The 18803-nt window shown below is 36.2% G+C and overlaps 1 protein-coding gene across 8 annotated transcripts in view; it reads left to right on the top strand.

Annotated features, from left to right (window-relative positions):
* RABGAP1L (RAB GTPase activating protein 1 like) overlaps positions 1–18803 on the top strand; it is a 257389-nt gene that overhangs the window by 49681 nt on the left and 188905 nt on the right. For all 8 annotated transcript variants that reach the window (XM_062004315.1, XM_062004314.1, XM_062004312.1 and 5 more), the window contains 2 exons: positions 869–1013; positions 15181–15274. In XM_062004315.1, the coding sequence (XP_061860299.1) occupies positions 869–1013; positions 15181–15274 (239 nt within the window). The remainder of the gene's footprint in view (positions 1–868; positions 1014–15180; positions 15275–18803) is intronic.

Genomic DNA, 18803 nt, shown 5'->3' with positions numbered 1-18803 from the left:
TTTCTCCCTGCCCTCCAACCTTTGAGGTAATTTGCTTTGCAAGTTATCAGATTCCTAAAGGGATGGATTTGGAAGAAAAACTGCTTTTACAAAACAAAATGATTACCACTGAAAATATTCTGACCTCAAATATATATAATTACAAATACCACACTCAAATTTCCCAGTTAATTAAACTGATAGATTGACAGATATTCATGATTTGTACACATGTGCACACACAAACACACATGCACATATATGAAAGTAAGAAATAAGTAACACTTAGTCTGCTAATACATTTTTCTCTTGAGTGTATTACAAATTCCGCTTACTGGAAGAAAGATTATTTTTTGCTGTTTTTTTTAAATGAGTAAAACACTACACAATTCACAGCTTTCAAAAAGCATGAGATTTTGTTTCTTTTTTACTGTTGTCTTTGCATACTAAAAACCCTTACCATTATTTCCCCCCCTCCAGGCATTCAATTCTTGCTTCTGTGATGTCAGTTACTCCAATATTTTCCTGTTAGTTATGTTTTCTTTTGCTGTGGTTTCTCTTTGACCTCATCTTTCTATTGCTATTTAAATGGGCAAGCTGGTTCTTATCGCCATTCTGAACAATACTCAAATGGTTGTTAAGTGGCAGCTTGGGAAATAAGGCAGCTTTATTTATATGTTCTACCTATAAAACTTAAAGAGAAACAGAGCTGTCAATTACAGCCAGTGTACATGTACCATTGCAAAGGAGTCTGAGGGAGTCTTACCCAAACTGTTGTTTAGCCCTGATAGGAAGTTTGTTTATACGTGTTTGATTTTGATTTTGGCATACTATTAGAACTGTGGTTATCAACAATGGGAACCTAATTCATTGGTGTATTTTGCTTTAGTCTGAAGGAAAAAACCATGCAAGTGCTGGGGATGCTATTTATGAAGTTGTTAGTCTACAAAGAGAATCTGCAAGAGAGGAAGAGTTGGTCAGCCCAACAAGTGGAGGAGGGCCTATGTCATCCCTGGAGGATGAAGCAGAAGAAGGTAACAATAAATGAGCGCTTACGATTCCCATAGATTGTACTATTATATTTCTGCTGTTAATTTACTCGTTTCATTCTTCCTATTTGTGTCTGTTAGAAATGCAACTGTTTTGGACAAAAAGATTACACGTAATGTTCTACTAGCAGCAATTGTTTAGTATTGGCATTTTTACTAACTCATTATTTGCAGTTTTTTCAGGAGCAGCAGCAAGCAACACGTGTCCAGTTTTCTGTGTGCTTCAGAATGTGTTGCTGATGCACTTGTGCTCTGCTAACGAGATAGAAATCATTTTCTAGAAGACTATTTTTCTATCAGAAGCCATTTGTCTTGAATATGCTGCTAAAGGACAGCATATTGAAATAGGCTTTGAAATGGTGGGCTTTAAATGCCTGTTTGTAAAGATAAAAAATCCCAAATAGATTCATACCTGGAATTTGCCTGCCCTCAAACTGCTGTGTGTGTTTTTTCTTGTTTATAACTAGGGCCTATCAAAATACCTCCTGATTCAGTTGGGGATCATACTGCTGTTCACAGATCCGTTATATTTCCATGCCTTTCCAAAGCTAACAGTACCTCAGTGTCTTTCCCACTGGTGTTTTTTTGTTCAGTTTTTGGTTATTTTCTTGAAGGCCCTTGGACTAATATTGTTTCTTTGTACTGTGAGGGTTAAGCATTCAGGATAGGCTTTCTGTGTGACTTTTTTGATCTGGATAGCTGACTTACCAGAGCTTGTAGTCATTTCACAAAGTTATTGTTCAGATTTCTGGCACTGTTCTGTCAATACTATTAAAAGTCTCACTACAGCAGAAAAATTCCATCCTGCTTCTTACTTATAGGTAAGTAGTTGCATATTAGTTAATCACAGGGTTCTGAGTTATACTGAATTAACAGCTGGGAGCAGACGGGTGCAGTTACATGGATACTCTCTTCCAGTTGCAAAGGCATAGCCCCACATAGCCCAGGTGACACCAGGCTTGTAGAACCCATGACCTAGTGCTCTTTGGTGAACTGAAAAACCATCTGATTCCTGGGTGGGAGTGGGGTGGGAGTTGATTATCACTGTTATTCTCCCTCCTTTGTATCAAGTACCATTTCTAAATAGTAAAAATACTATTTCCTCCAAAGATGTTTTTCAGTTTAATTGGTATTTGGGATTGCTTTACTGTTCATAGCAAGAATTATTCCAGATTTGACCTTTGTATCTCGTGGTTCAGTGTAGCATAGTTCAACATCTCTGGGTGTTCTTTTCCTTCCTGGATGTTTGAGTTGTATAGCCAGAATGTTTCCTGGGCTTGTTTGATAGGATCCGATTTAAGTAATTACTTGAATACTTTTTGATTTTTTTAATATTACTTTTTACTAGGAAAAGTAAAGCAGTGTTACAGAATTTGATTAATGTAGCAGAAATAATAATGTGGATATTGTCCTCTTGGTACTATTATAGAATGACTTTGTTTTATTATAGACTAAAAAGTATTCCACTGGGATATGAACCGAAGTTTAACTTTGGTTCAGCTTCTTATTGCTAGTTTCCGTATTTTAAATGTAGATTACTTCCGAAGAGAAGACATTAAAAATATCATGATGTGACTCTGTTCTCATGGAAACTGCATTTAGAGTTATCTGCCTAGAAGTTATCTATCCTAGTGGATCTTCAGGTTAAATGAGTCATTTGCAGTTGTTCTAAATAAATCTCTTCATTCTTTTTCTTTCTTTTTCTTTTCAGGGTACTAATTATGATGATGGAAAAAAAAACCCCTTGAGTTTACATTGTCTTGTCTTAGCCTTGGAAGAAGGCTTTTTTTTTTCTTTGTTAATGATGGTAGCTACCTGGCCATATAGTTTTTTCTGCTTGCAACCTGACTAGGGCATTGTAAGGACTTTACTTTTTTTATAGGCCAGAGGCTGGTGTTCCTATTGCAGAGAATGAGGATTATTTTTTTTCTATATCCTCATATATATCCTACATGCTCACAGAATGTTTACAAAAGCACTCTACATTGCAGTTAGATTTGTATAAGAATGCATGCCTCATTTGCACCTTACCTGATTCTGTGTACTCTGTGTGTGCACACACAGCTCAGTGAGATGTCTCATGTCATGAGTATATGAATAAAGATGTTCATAACAAAGACAGCATTTTTTTCAGTACTCGTGTTCTTTTTGTTTTAATGAAGGGCCAAACATTACTTCCCCCACCGTAATGATTTCAAATAATTATTATACTGCTGTTGGGCATAGTCCCTTTCCATATAGAGCAACTGCGTATAGAAAATTGAGATCTCTGTTCCCTGATTAACATTCTTAACTTTTAATATTGTTTTCTCATTTTAGCTTTATTTTTAATTGGAGCTGCTATATAAACAAATTAAGATCTTTGCAAAGATTGTGCAACAGCTCTTTAGAGATCTTTCACATCAACGTTAGTTTTCAAAAAAATAAGATTGTAATAGAAATTTCTGTCTACTCAGTTAGCTGAGGTTCCTTGTTTTGGAGATAATAATTTAAAAAATATAATTAATAGGAATGATTTCTTGTCAAAACCAAGAATGTACAGTACACTTCATGATAAGTTTTCTATGAAATTCAGAATATAATTTGAAAAGATTAAAATATATTATGAGTAAATTCTTACACTTTCTGGAAAGATTTCAAATCAAGTGGATTTAAGTATCAATTTTTATCAATCTGAAAAGTTCACTGTGAATTTTGAGTATAACTTTCTAACAAGGTGCAGAGAAAAATTGGTTGAACTAATCTTTCTCCTTTTTGGAGCGTTGCGAGAGAATGTGTATGGAAGCGATGGTTTGTATACTGCATTCAGAAAAGATGAAGCTGTACAAAGCGTTTTTACTGTAGTGCTGTTTTATGGTAGGGTGAAGTGTCTGACTGCATTTCTGAGCATAAGAGTTGGAGAAAATTGCTTTCCACCAGAAGCATTTGCAAGGTGAATGCAGTTCTAGAAACAAATAAGAAAGGAGATGAGAGAAAGAATAAACTGGCTTCTTTTAGCAGCAGTCCTTAGAATGCACGTGAAAATATGAAATTCCTTTGGCTCTAATATTTTATAAAAAGAAGATTTCAACTGTAGTATAACCCTTCAGGAGAATACTAAATAACTGCATTTGAGTTTCTTCTTGAATCAGAATATTGTTAGGAGCTTAAGGATCACTGTGAGTGTGAGCACTTCGGTTTAAAAACAGAAAATAAACTGATTGTGCCTAGGTTGAAGATTTTTTTTTTTTTTAAATGTTTTCTGTGATCCCAGGTGTCTGGTTACTAGCTCCTTTTCCAGACCATAAATGCCTGCAGAGTAGGCAACAGATGTTTAGCAGACACCCTGAAACAGGTAGTTCATGATAGGTAAAAGATAACATGCCTACCAAAATGCAACTCCCCCCCCTCCCCTTCCCGGTTTCTGAGTGCAAGTTGTAGTTTGCCTCTATAATGCTCTCAAATGACTTGCAGGAACGTACTGTTTGGATTTGTGGTTTTGTTTGCCACAACAATAGATTTCTTGATAGTTTAGATCACTACTTTTCTGACACCTGGGAAGTGAGCAGGGATGCAGTTGACAGTGTAGTAGGTACTGATCCAAAGAAACAGTGGGCTTCAACAAAAAAGAATTTCACTGAAATGTGTTTAGTTATTGGCAGTTATAAAAAAGAAATTATATGCAAATACAAAGAAAGAGCAGCAAAGGAGAAGAAAAAACAAGAGGGTAAATTTTTATTTCTGTGTTCCTTCTAGTTGCAGTATTCTATTATGCAATAGAAAAATTAATGTAAGAGATATGGAAATCCAGTGTGGAAATGGTGCAATTTGGCAATGAAAAAAGAAGTGAAAGGATAGAGGACCCTGAAAGAAATCTGAGTGTGATGTATTAGACATCAGAAAAAGGTTGTGCGTACAGTAGATGAGTGGGCAATACTAAATGGTCGGAGATGATCAGCCAGACTAAATTAGGACACTGTGTCAAATGTTGTGGGAGGATAGAGGCTGTTTTCAGGATTCAGAAAAGCAAAGGACTAGAGGAGGTGGTGTTTTAGGAGCCAGTAGAGCTATTGAGAGTATTTTGTGATAAAATAGGGGTTTAACGATGAGGGATAGTGGGAACAAATGAGGATGACTGAGTTAGAAGAATGACATTAGTAGTGTGGAAATAGTCAATTCTACATTTTTATCCAAATTAAAAATAGCTTTATGTAATTCAAAAGAACTATTTGTTATATTTATCCAAGACAGAAGAAGTGTTGATCGGTCCTAATCTGTACTGGAGACTTTTTGCTACGTCCACACAAATGAACTAAAACTTAATAAATCCTAAATTTATGAGATCATTTGGCTAATGTCAGTCTTCAGACAAGAACACCTTTGCTGCAGTTCTGTAAAAGATGAGTGAAGCACTTGTGAAGAGGGCAGACCTATAGCTTCCAGATGAAAAGAAGATATTCATGATGAGCCTGATGTCATTCTATCAACTCTGCTATCCATTCTTTTGCATTGAATTATTTTAATATATACAAGTTAATGTTTCTTACTAAAAATAATAAAATCATCGAATAAATGGACTCATTTGACTTGTGCAGCTATTGTTGTGCTGCCAGAAGGAACACGATCCCTTCCTTTGTATATTAAAAAAACCATCCTGAGTGCAGAAAGCTGTTTTTTAATAGTCCCTGAATGGTTGCAGTTCTTGTTGTTATAGTTCTATTTAAATTGATTCATTCAAATATAGCCTTTCAGTTAAAAGGCAAGTGTTTGAAATATTTTAAATCTAAAGCACTTCTGTGGGTTGCAGATGTTTAATGAAATTGCAGGCTTGTAAGTAAAAAGGAAAATTGGAGAATTTTGAGATTGTTTCTGTTCCGGTTTTATAGGGAGATGGAAGTGTAGCGAAAGTCCCCTGCCTGGGGTTTAACTTCATTTCTGTCCTGTAACCCAGATTGCTGCTGGAGTTCATTTGTCAGCTAGATTTGCAGGCAAGACCCTCAGGAAATGATTGTGACTTACTCTGACCTGTTGTAGACCTCTCTTCCTCTCCAGTGTCCACAAGACACTCTTGCAAGGTGCATCTGGGAACACATTGTAGGTAGGGATTCATTCTTTGATAAAATCTGTTGCTTAGGCTGACTTGGTGAACGTTAAGGCAAAATAGAATTCTGTAACTCTGGCCTGTGGCTCATGAATACTCCAAGGAAATCTCTCAATGATTTTGGTTCATTCTTGCAGAATGACAGGAAAAATTAGTTTCAAATTAAGGGAGTTTTCAGTTCCTTGGGTACATAGGTGAAATCTGTTTTTTGGGTTTCAGTCCTTTATATAACGTCCATAAAATCAGTTCAGATTGTGGTTCAAAAGACACATTTTTCAGTATTAAATGAGCATAAATTGCTGTTTGCATCTTGTCTAGAAGGAATTTCTGATAATTTTGAATGTTTTAGATGTTTTATTGTAGTAGTGGTTGTCTTTTCCTTGTCTGTCTATAAACAGTATGGTAGTTTGAAAGTTAATTTTGAAAAAGCATTTACAATCATGTTGCCTTCTTGGGAATTAGAGCTTCCTATTGCTAGAAGATCTTCTCAGATTCAATCATGAGTGCCATGGTTCTGTATGACCTCAAGCTGCCACTGCTATGCTTGTATAATTTCACATTTCATAGCATTAAAAAAAAAATCTTTTTTAACCACCTTTATATAAAACTGATTACAAAGACATTTATGAGGAGACTGACTTTTGACAAATAATTCTTAACCTCAAAGTGAGGTTCGTGTCTTTTAGATTTGATCCTTAGCTTTCTAGTATTTTGCTAAAACTTAGTATTTTATATTCAAAATGCCTTGCATACTGCCTTGGCACTCTAAGTAAATGCCAGGCAATATATAATTGTTATGTGTTTATAAAGTTAGGGTTTTTTTGGCATTTGATTATATCAAATACGGCAGTAGATACTAATCTATGAATTTGTAGTTTCCCAACAGTGAGTGTAGAATTGCATTGGCTTAGAATTGTGACAACATCTCAAATTTCATTTTTTTGTGTATTCTCAAAGATGTCAGTTTTCAGCAGCACAAGTACATGTGGAAGATGTTTATATTTACAAGAATACCTCCACTTTGCAGCATTTAGCTGGCTTTGTCATCTGTGTGGGAGCAAAACTACCGAACCAAGGCGATAATTTTTCTCCACTCTTTTATTCAGCTTTAAGCATTTGTACATCAGATTTGGATATGTCATGGTGTCTCACTTGTATGTTCACTACAAAAGGGTAGAATCCTGAATCCTCTCTTTATGCATGTTTATAAACTCAGCTTTGGAGGCACAGTTACAATTTTTGTGACTTCAAATAAAATTATTCTGTTAAAAAAAATACTATTTTTGGATATGGCAGTAACGCAGGGCCTGTGCAGGAACTCTGTGATGTAAAACATGCTTTTAAATGCAGAACTTTTGTTATATTAAAAAGTCAATTTATCTAGCCATTTTGCACAACCAATAGGATTGTTTCAAAGTAGGAGTATGGGTCCTGTGAGATATTTTGCACAGACTTCTTTATAATGTGTGAAAACAATTACCATATGCAGTGAGTGAAAGACGTCATCTAATCCCCTGCCATTCTGCTCTCTCTCAGTGTTTATCAAATGTAGGGGTTTTGGGGATCTACATTTTCTGTCACACAGAGAAGGAATTTCAGTTTGCAAACTGTTTGCAAGGTATTTTGAGATTTGTCAGCATTGGCTTTTCCTCGAAGTTTCAAAATTAAAAATGTGTATCTTCTAATTCTTAAAGGGAATAAGAATAAAAATACTATTTCTTGCTATTACTGATTTAGTGAAAAACTCAGGCATCTTTCTTTTTTGTTTTTGCAGTCTTTATATGTACTTCAGTAGCTGCCAAATTATTTTTTCTTCAAGTTACGTATGTAACTTACAAACAGAAGGTTCTTGTGAGCACGAATTCAATGCAAGTCATCTTTGTTCATATTCCTAAATCCCTGTTTTTCTACTCCTGGTAATTACTTTTCCCTCAAAATTAGAAAATACACCAAGGATTTCAATTTCATAAATACATCATTTGGAAGGCATTTTGAAATCTTTTTGTGTTTATCAAAATGCTTTGTAATGCACCAAAACGTTGGAACTTTCTGAAAATCTACCTTATTTAATACTAGAATGAATTTAACGGCCTAAACTTTGTTTCACTCTTGCCTTTCCTTGCAAAACTATAGTTCATGCTCTCTAATTTCCTGTTACCTTATAAAAGGAAACTTACCTTTTTTTTTTTTTTCGGCCTTTCTCACGATCCTCTTTTATCTAGCATGTATGGAATGATTCCATGTCAGTAACATCTATATCTTGTTGCCCTGATAATATGCTGCCAACTTCAGCTCCCCCTTCATTTTTGTTCTTCTCCTACATAAAATCAAACTTTTCATTTTTGAAGTGTTCCAATTCTATTCCCACCTATCTGCATGACCTAATTTCCTTCTTCTTAAGGCTGCTCCAACTACATTATTTTGCAGTTCCACCTACTCTTTATTTAACTTGTAACAGCTTCTCAATTAAAAGTCATTAAAAATCTTTTTTCCCCTCTTCACATTAGTCCTGAAATTCCACCTGCTCATTTTTATCTGCTGTATTCATACATTTCTACTCATTTTAGGATGTAGTTTACTTATTTACTTTAATGCTGAAACTCTCAGAAACAGCAATACAGTTTTCTGCCGTATTTGACTTTTTTTGTTAACTGGCAAATGAGTTTGACTTCTAAGGGATTGTCCTATTCCTTGTGATGTAGTACGTTCCTGTAAAGAAAACTGATCCTATTGGAAAAGTAGCTCCATGGTGCTCTAATTGGTGTTAAAGGTGCATGAGGGGAGTATTATTTAAAGGAAGTTTTTTTAAGATGTAAAAAAAAAGCCCATTTTTAAAGAAAATAACCCACCCCAAAACAAAAAAAACCCACTCCTCTTTCCCTAGAAAAACAAGGAGATTAAAAGGATGCAAACATATTTAATACCTTAAATTTTATTATCATGAGTAAGAGTTCCTAACTTTCCTCAAGCCAAAAATGAAAAATACCAATAAACATAGCTGATTATTTTTGTTTGAAAGTCTATTAAGTACCTGATCAGAGAGAGGAACATCTGTGTTATTTGACTTTATTCTAAGTTGTTTTCTCACAGTATTTTGTTACAGTCTTTGCACAGCTTGTCAGTGCTGATGTGGATGCTAGAGTTATCCTCTAAGGGCGCTCTCTGTTCTGTGGACTCAAAAGCCTTGTGCTGTCAAAATAAATGAGGGGGAAGAAAGGCCAAGATTTTATGTCTGTGTGTATGTGGTTTGGTTTTATTTTTTTTCCTGTGATGTGTTTACTTACAGTAAAGAGTTACTGAGAGCGTAATTACTCTATTTGGAACACTTGATGCCTCAGTATTTTGTTTGAACACTGCTCATCAAGAAAAAATATAGACCAGCTGGAGGAAAAAATCAGAAATGAGTAGGGAATGTGTCCTTTGAGGAAAGAAACAGAGGTTTTCAGAGAAGAAAGAATAGAGACAAAGATTATGTTGGAAATAAGATATGCTAAAATTGTTTTCCATCTCAACTCTTGTTTAGGAGAAAAGTAATTGATAATTTGCAGGTTGAAAGATTAGGTTTCAACTGAGAGATACAGTCCAAGAGCGAGTGTAATGAAGTCGTTGGAATGAACTGTTTAGAAAATTAACTGAATTTTCATAGGGTTAGGTTAGACAAATATCTGCAGGAGTCTGTCTGATTAAGATCTGTGTTCTCTTCAGTGAGGTTCAGAAAGAACGAACTTGGGTAACTTAGTGAAGCTGTGTCATAAGGCTCACCTTAATCACTCTCTTTGCTATGCTGGGAGACAGTCCAAGCCTCTTGGGTTTTTAAAGCGCTCCAAACGTGTACAGCCATTTTACTGCATAGAGTGGTTGTCTGGCATTTCAGCAGTTACAAAGACTTCATGATCAAGTTACTGCTAAAGCTTTAAGGGGTCTTTCGTACCAACAATTATATTTTTGTATGTTGCCATCTATTTTTAAAGGAGGGAGGGAAAGTTATGATTGAGTGTTGCTGCATAATAACTGTTAGTGCTGGGGCACTTAAATTACAACTCTGTGACCTATTCGGAATGGTCTGCTCGAAACGAAACACAAAATTTCTGTAGTGGCTGTTTCTAAATGGAGTAGGCACAAAATTATACCTATCCAATAGGCTGCCAGTCCTCAGTTAGATTAATCATTTTTTAATTTGTTCTTGAATATCCCTACAGAATTTTGAAAGAGACCATTTTTTATACATGTTTAGGTTTGTCTGTAGATTTGCTTACAAAGCAGACTGTATGCAAAATCTGTCATCAGGAAATCCTTCCCCAACCTGAGTGATATCTGTACAGGCTTCCAAGTTTCTCTCATACAAATGGTAAATGTCCAAAAGAAGGAAAGCAAATGTCATTGCTCCAGAAGGAAGATCCAGGTCAGTCTAACCTCAATCTATGGGACTGATTATTGAACAAGTACTCCCAAAAGTAGTTTCTAAACACGTGAAGGACAAACAAGGTTGCTGGAAACAGCCAGCGTAGATTTATGAAAGACAAATTGTTGTGACCAAACTCATTACTTTCTGTGACAAGGTGACTGTTGCTGTGGACAAGGGATGGGCTGTGGATGCTGTGTACCTTGATTTTTAGGAGAGACTCCAACATCATGTCCCATAGTGGCCTTATCATTAAATCAATGAGATAGGGACTAGATAAATGAAAAATAATGTGTTTGGAAGGCTTGCTGGACTGATGAAATGAAAGAATCAACCAACAATGCAATGTCCAGCTGGTGACCAGCAAGTAGCATTATCTTTCAGGGATCTGTATTGGGATAAGTGTTCTTTTTATGTTAATTATCTGTGTTATAGGGCCAAGTGCAGTCTCAGCAGATTTGTGGACAACAGCAAGTTGGGGGAAGTGGTTGATAGTGATGGAGGGCAGACTACTCAAAGGGTCCTGGGCAGGCTGGAGAAATGCACTGGCAAGGACCTCATGAAGTTCAACAAAGGCAAATGCCAAGTCCTGTATCTGTAATACGATAACTGTGTGTGAAAAGACAGGCTTGGACAGTAGCCAGATAGAAAGCGGCTTTTGTAGAAATGTACCTGGAGATCCCAGCAGATAAAAAGTTGAAAATGAGTCAGCAGTGAAAAGTGAGTTGCAGGAAAGAGCCAAACACACTCCAGGCTTTATTAGCAGGAGTCTAGCCAGCAGGTCCAGGAAAGTGATACATCCCCTGTGTTCAGCACCTGTGAGACAGCATTTGGAGTACTGGGTCCAGTTAGGGGCTCCCTGGTACAAGACTGATGTTAATACAGCAGAGCAAGTCCAGCAGAGGCCACCCAACTGGCCAGATGACAGGAGCACATGTTGGACGAGAACAGAATTGGATTCAGGCTGCAGAGGAAAATGTGCAGAGAAGAATCTTATTGCTGTCTACAACTACTACATCGGAGGACTCGCAGAAGATGGAGTCAGACTCTTTTCTCAGAGATGCATAATAACAGACTGGGAAGCAACAGACACCAGACAGAAGTTGGAACATGGGAAATTGTGGTTAGATAAAGGATGATTTTGATGTGTGAATTTGTTTTAAACTATGAGTATGGCCAAGTAGTTTATCTACAGAGATTCTGCAGCCTTCTTTCTTGAAAGTGTTCAGGATTCTTACCTTCCCACTCAAGTCCTGACCAGATCTAACAAGAGCTACTTGAAGTGGGAGGTCAGACTAGATAATCTCCAGAGCTCTCTTCCAGCCCCAAGTATTCTGTGAATGTATGAGCCATGCGGAGCCATGTTTGCTGTGGAAGTATAATCCTTCAGTCTTGCTTTAAACACAGAATGTGGGGTTTCTGTGAATTTTGTGAATCTCACTGCAGGTAGAAAGAAAAACAGGCAAAAAAAGGAGAGGCTTACTGTTATTTGTTGGTATTCATAAAAGCTGTTTGTGTATATGCACATTTACAATCCAGCTCCTTGCATTTGCTCCCTTGAGACATCTCTCAACCTTCTCCCATTCTGGTGAGGCATCAATTTTATTGTCCAGATGAGAGGCTCTGAGAGGTGAGGGCAAATAAAAGAGGAAGGGAGAGGTACACAGTTCATTTAGAGCAGAGATATGTAGCATTCCCTGCAGAATAAGGATGGATGAAATAATGGTGTGGCTAATGTTACTGGTGTATAGATGCTGTAGAATATAGAAAAAAATGTATATGAAAGCTCGCTCCAAGAACATCTCTAGTTAAATATCCCTTCCATGCCTTTTTTATTTTCTTAGGTATAAATTAAGTGCTTATACAGGTTGGAGTATCTAAATAGTCTTTAGAGTGGAAGCAAAGTAGAGATTTTGAAAGCTGTTTATTCTCTCTCCTTTGCCCTGTTCTATTTTGAAGTTTGACGTTAGCGTTTTTTGAAAGGAAGCATATGGCATTTCTAATTAAGGCCTGTGATTTTTTGACATATAACTGAATAATACATTCCAAATACTGTTAAGCTTTCTAGATGAAAGAATTTTCAGGGCTGAAGCACTGTAGCTTTGTGATACATCTTGCTGGAATACATATGCTATGGAACACTGATCTCCTTAAGACCTTCGAAGAATTTTGCAGAGAATACCAGTGCAATGAGAAAAGAAGGGGTTTGTTTCTTTTGTCTGATGTTAGTATTCCTTGGCAAGCTCAGGTTTGGATCGCATAATTACTGTGCTGTGTTCCTGGAAGTATTCAGTGTAGCTTCAGTTTTAAATGTTTTAGTCTGATTGGGGATTTGGTTTATTCATCTTTATCAGATTTTGTTTCAGACTGCAAGATTTGTTTGCTTTCATCAGTAGCTCTTCTAGAGATACCCTGTAACTCTTAATTCTCTCCAAAGTAATTCCAGTTTCTCCTTTCAGAATTTTGTGTAAAGCAAATTGTCTTGCTTTACCTTGAATGTGTGAAACCTTTCTGAAATTGTGCTTTATGATAGATTTCTGGTGTGAGCCAAGTTTCTCGAGATTCTTCATAGGTACCAATACCATTAAGATGCACCTTGTGTCTCTGAATGGCCAATGTACTCAGAGAGAGTACATGCTCAATTGCAGTTTTTTTTCCTTGTTTCCCCAGGAAGCAGAGAGCAACAGATATAACCGATCTTTTTGATCCAGTTAGGCAAATCAGGAGAGGAGAGAATTTAAAAAATGTGATGCATTTTATTTTTTAACTTAATCTTTTTTATTTCTTTCTAGACCTGGGTGGTAAATGAAGAGATTTGCCTTTACAATATTTGTGGTAATTTTAAAATGAAAGGAAACTTGAGTCTTCAAATGCATTTTTCTCACTGGAACTTAATGGGTTCCTGCCATTACTGGGAAACCATTTACAGTGATATCTAATTTTATTTAAAATTATAAATTTGGGGTTTTTAAATCTTCATATTTCCATCTCTAGATGTAGTGAATATGTACAAGAGGTTGGGAAATCTTAAAATCAAGTTTTCTTTAGATTTATCGTAAGTTAATTGTTTTTTAAAAATTCTAAGGGCAAGTATTTACAAGCAGGTTGGTCTTCTTTGGTGGAGATCTATAGAGCTGTTCAAGCAGGTTCCAAGGTGAGGAGTTTAACTATTCTAAACTTCATTTGGAAATACAAAGAGATTTTGAATATGCTTCTCTTCTGTCAGGACAGCATTTTTGCTGCTACTCATCTTTGAAGTACAGTATATGCTAGTCTTTGTCCTCCCGGTTCATTGTCAAATTCAAACGCTGATGATATTTTTACTTATGACTTGTATTTGGCAGTTGCTGAAATTAGAAACATGTAATTTCAGTAAGAATGACAAAGATGAAGACTCAAGAGGATATTTGTACTTGTGTTGAAGTAGTTAAGGTCCTCCTCTACCTGAACTACTACTGTTGTCTACATGGATTTGGATGTCAAGTGCTTAATACATCGGAGGAATTAAAGATACTGGGTCAGCAACCAGATATGACTGAGCTATGCTGAAGAGAGTATCGAAGAGTTTTAGGAGCAGATACAGGTTTAGTCCTTCTTTGAGATGACTCACCTCATAGGAAAGAGCAACCTCAGAGACCTTTCTACATCTAAACAGTCCATAGCTTCAGAGGCTTCTAAGGGTAATGGGGCTGTTGGAGTATCTCTTTTCAGGATGTCTTTCGTAGTAAAGGTGCTGAGAATTTGAGCTCTGCCAACGTTTGTGATGGCTGAAATTATACTCATGCTTAACTTTTGACAGGACTTTATTCAGATACAACTGGAAAAAGTCCAAGTAATTGCAGAACCATGTCACATGCAGAGCTGCTCCAAAGAGTTAGACTGTTCAGCTTGCTTAGATCCAGAAGATGCTTGGAAAATGTATGGTTATGTGGATTGGATGGTTACTTGAGCACACTATCCTAGGCTCACATTATCCCTTCTGGTTTTATGTATTGGTCATTTAATGATATGTATCTCTCCATAAGTCATTTATTCTTCATACTCATGAGGTTTCTTTTCCATTTCAAGCAGGTTTTTTTTCATTCCATGCAATATGACCTTTAATATCAGTGTTATTTTTGCTGCTCTTCCATGAACTTGTATTCAGTTAAAAAAATGATTTTGTGGCTCTGAGTAGGCTTCTGGAGCTCAGAATAGCAGATGAGAGCAGAATGGTACCTAAGGGATACAGTGTCATGAAGTAGTGTTACCTGCTATGCTTTAAAAGAGAGTGGTTTTAGTGGGAAGTCTGGAGTGGATGTGACTTTAGATGATACTGCTTTGTGAAGTTTCGTTAAATGGATAGTTGACAGCTCTGAATGGTTTCTGACACAATGCTTTTCTGTATCCCAGCCCTTTTTCTCCTAGCGGTGCCATGAATTATTCCCTAGGCTTGTTCTCTTAAATTTTATGATAACTTATTAATACACGTGTTTTGTCAAATCTGCTAAATATTCTTTATGGTACCACTAATATTTTCTATGTCTTTTTGTGGTTTTCAAACTGATATGTGAGAAGAATTTGTCTGAGACCTATATGTATGCTCCCTTAACGTCTGTTCTCTTTGGTAAATCTGTGCATGCTTTTGTTTTCTTGTTTTGTTCTTTTTTTTTCTTTTTTTTTCTTTGCAGAGAGTGATAATGAACTCTCCAGTGGCACTGGTGATGTGTCAAAGGATTGTCCTGAGAAGATTTTGTATTCCTGGGGAGAATTACTGGGGAGATGGTAATGCTTCATTTCTTTAATTTAGATTTTAAATACCGATCTTTTCTTTGTTTTGTGAGATGATATGCTCTTGAGCAGGAGGTTTGATATTCTTCACCTTACACAGTTTAAAATACAAAACACATTGAGGTGTGTTTTTTAAACCTATATAATTCCTCTTATTTTAACTTGTAGTTCCTCAGCATTGGCAAAAGCCTTGCCTTGCTCAGTGTTTGAGATACGTGTATGCTCACACTGTGGGTGTGAATCTTCAAATGAAGAGCTTTATGGCTGCCTATGTTCCTTGGGGCTGAATGTTAAGCTCTTAAAAAACTCAGTGCCTCTCAGTGCTAGAATGGAAGAGAGAGCAACTCCAATCTGTCCCATCTAAGCATATGTGCTTGCTGGCATACATTCGATTGATTTGTTTAGAAGCATTCTTTTTTCTTTATTTTGCTTTTTTTTTTTTCCCTTTTGCTGTATGTAAGCGCCCAAAAAGCAGTTGTAGAAAGACTCATCCTCACTGAAACTGTTTCTGTTGGAGAGTGAAGAATGTTTGTAACCTTGTATTCTCAACAGCATTATTTCTGTGGTTTAATTAAGTGCTTCAGTAGCAGTGGATACTTTGACAAGAGAGGAAAAAAGTCTGTGTATTTGCTACCTTTGAGAGACTGGTAATATGAGCAAATGCCAGAACCACGTACTTGATTTGCTTTTTGTAATAGCTCCTGCTGCCTGAGATGAAAGTAATCAGACACCCTTCATCTGGAATTGGCACTTTCCATTTCCAAACTGCAAAAAGAGAACTGAAAAACATTTTTGAGGATTTTTCAGGCAATTCCCTCCTTTACTTAGCCACTTTGTAGCTTTAGAGAAATACCATGTCTTACTGCTGGCCTTATCTTTAATGGAGACTTCATGCAAAGGTTACTGAATGAGACATCACAACTATGGAGTTTAATGGAACTCTTCCCTCCTGCTTGTTTTTAACTATTTGGTTGTCCAAGTTGCTAATCTTAATGCAAGATGTTTCCGTGAAAGCACAGATATTTAATGAAATGATTGGACAAATATTCTGGCTACGGACCCTTTGAATAAAAAAATACTGAGGAAATGTGTGTAAGCCAGTTGATCCCTATAGCCAAGTGTGTTTTCCTCACCTGAAAAGGCTTTAACCACATCTACTCTACAATTATTTAGCACTTTTATTGCTGGTTTTACAGGACATCTCAAGAGAGAAATCATAAGCGGTTTGCAGGTTTATAGCTGGCACCTCAGGGCCAATGAGGAGGCCCATCCCGAGCCTTTAAAGAGCTGTGTGGCAGGTTTGTTTCAATCCATGCTGTATTTGGGTTGCAAGATACTACTTTTTTTTTTTTTTTTAAAGTCATCTGTCAATTGATTCTTTTAGTTTTAACTTTTACCCTTGATGAATACCTGGACTCCCCTGGATAACTGTGCAGAAGTAAAGAACCGCCCACAGCTCATTCTGTCAAGTTTTATGTGACCAACTGTTACTTCTTTAAGGCTTTTGAAGTCCTCACCAGAGAATCCTTAAGTCCTTAACTCAGAGAATCATTTAGTAGGTAAAACGCCTTAGTTAAAATGACTTAAAAATGGGATGAGAAATGAGAGATCCCAGCCAGCTTGAAGACTAGCAATAACAAACATTTTTTTAGTAAGGTCTCAAGCAATGTTACCTTTCGAGATCAATTCAAGTGTATAAAATATTTGAATTCTTCAAAATATTATGTTACATCTTGAGAACAAAACTTGGAAAGAATAACAGATGAAAAATGTTAACAAATTGAAAACTAAAAGTAGATTTAAATAAAATCTTTCAGTGTGTTGAGAACTGCAGCATATGCTAGTGGAAAATCTGTGCACTTGTAAAAACAGTAAACAAACAAAAATTAACATTTCTCCTTGCAGAACTGATATGTCAATTTGTCTCTTAGGTGAAACATTTCTTTAATTGTTTCTTGTCGTTTCATTAAAATGTCACTGTAACCTAATGGACTGAGCCAGCAGAAACATTGCTCTAAGAATCCCTTTTAAATATATAAACAGGAATAAGGTAATTCACTAAAAAGGTACAATAAAAGTGAAAAGTAATGTAGTATCTTTTATTTTACTATTTATCACATCCTTAACATTGGAGGTTTTTTTACAAGCTGAGTTAATTTAGCTGAGTACCTAACTATTTCTGAAGAAGTGGTAAGGGTCAATAACAGTCCTTGATGAGAAATACTTGTCAAGTCTATGCATCAGTGTTCTGTGTCCTTGCTCTTTGATGTTTTAAAATTATTACTTAAAACTTCATGCAGGAGAATTAGAGCACTTTGATGACATCTTTAATTTGTTACATCCATGAATGACCCATTTTCCCCAAGTGCTGAAGGCTGAGGGTAGAACAAGACAAGCCTGCATCTTATACATGTTTCTGTTATAGAAGGGTCAAGCAGGTGTCAGCGTTTAGGAGTGTCTGGTGCTTGGACTTCTACCCATGGAAAGGAGAAAATATGTATTTGTTCATTACTGTAGAGTACAGAGCAAGGATTATTAATGGGGAAGCTGTTTCCCAAACATATTCAGAAACAGAGAAATTATAAATTAAAAAGTTATGCTTTACTGCATAGACTAATGTTGCTCTGAGGTATTACCTCTACCATAAAATTATCTAAACATATGAAAACTCCAGTAAAATCTGGTGTTCTGTAGCTTGCTTAGTTCTCAATTATGAGTATGTTCAGTAGTAAGGATGGTGTTACAGCACAGGGTGTTAATCTCTGTTAGTTATTGCCATAAGCTATTCGTATTATGTTCTTGGTATTGCTGAAAAAAATCCATGTTCTGTTTCTATGGGAATCAACCTTTTCAGCAGTTTTTATCTGCTTGCTAAGCCCTCAGAGGCAGCCTTCTGTGTTTCTCATATAACATGTGACCAAAACCATGTAGTAACCAAACTAATCTGAAGTAGACTATAAACACTTAATTTCCACTTGAACTTGAAGATTTTTGTGTGTTCATTATTTATTCCTGGATGTACATTTCATAATATTGTAGCTGCTGGTGTCTAGTTCTTTTAATATTTCTGCAAATATTGATAGTTCTTTCTGGCTTTTTCCCATCACAAGACCATTAGTCTAATGTGGCTTGCTGCAAAATGTGCTGAAAAGGAGAAAAGGGACTAGTTGGGTTTTAATTTGGCTGAATGACTTACATTGCACTACATTATTTAAAAGTCAAAATAATTATTGTGTTTAAAAGAATAAGGGCATTTTATAATCACACCTTTTTAAAAAAATTCTGAAGTTATTTGGAAAAATGGAGATACCATCCTCAGAGAATAGGAAAAAGAAATTTATTTGGAACACCTTTTAAATTTAAGCAGTAGTGGTAAACTGCTCACATCTTAATGACCTGTTTCAAAGAATAAGTACTCTAAACATTTACTTAAAGTGGAGGGTCAAATTGCAGGTTATTTAATTTAATCACAGCTTGCTAGCATTTGGCTAAACTGCCACTCTTACTGTTCTTGTACTAGTAG

Source organism: Colius striatus, chromosome 10, assembly GCF_028858725.1.
Source record: "Colius striatus isolate bColStr4 chromosome 10, bColStr4.1.hap1, whole genome shotgun sequence".
Classification (NCBI taxonomy): Eukaryota; Metazoa; Chordata; class Aves; order Coliiformes; family Coliidae; genus Colius; species Colius striatus.
Note: the sequence above shows the minus strand (reverse complement) of the source record. Positions and strands in the feature narration are given on the sequence as shown.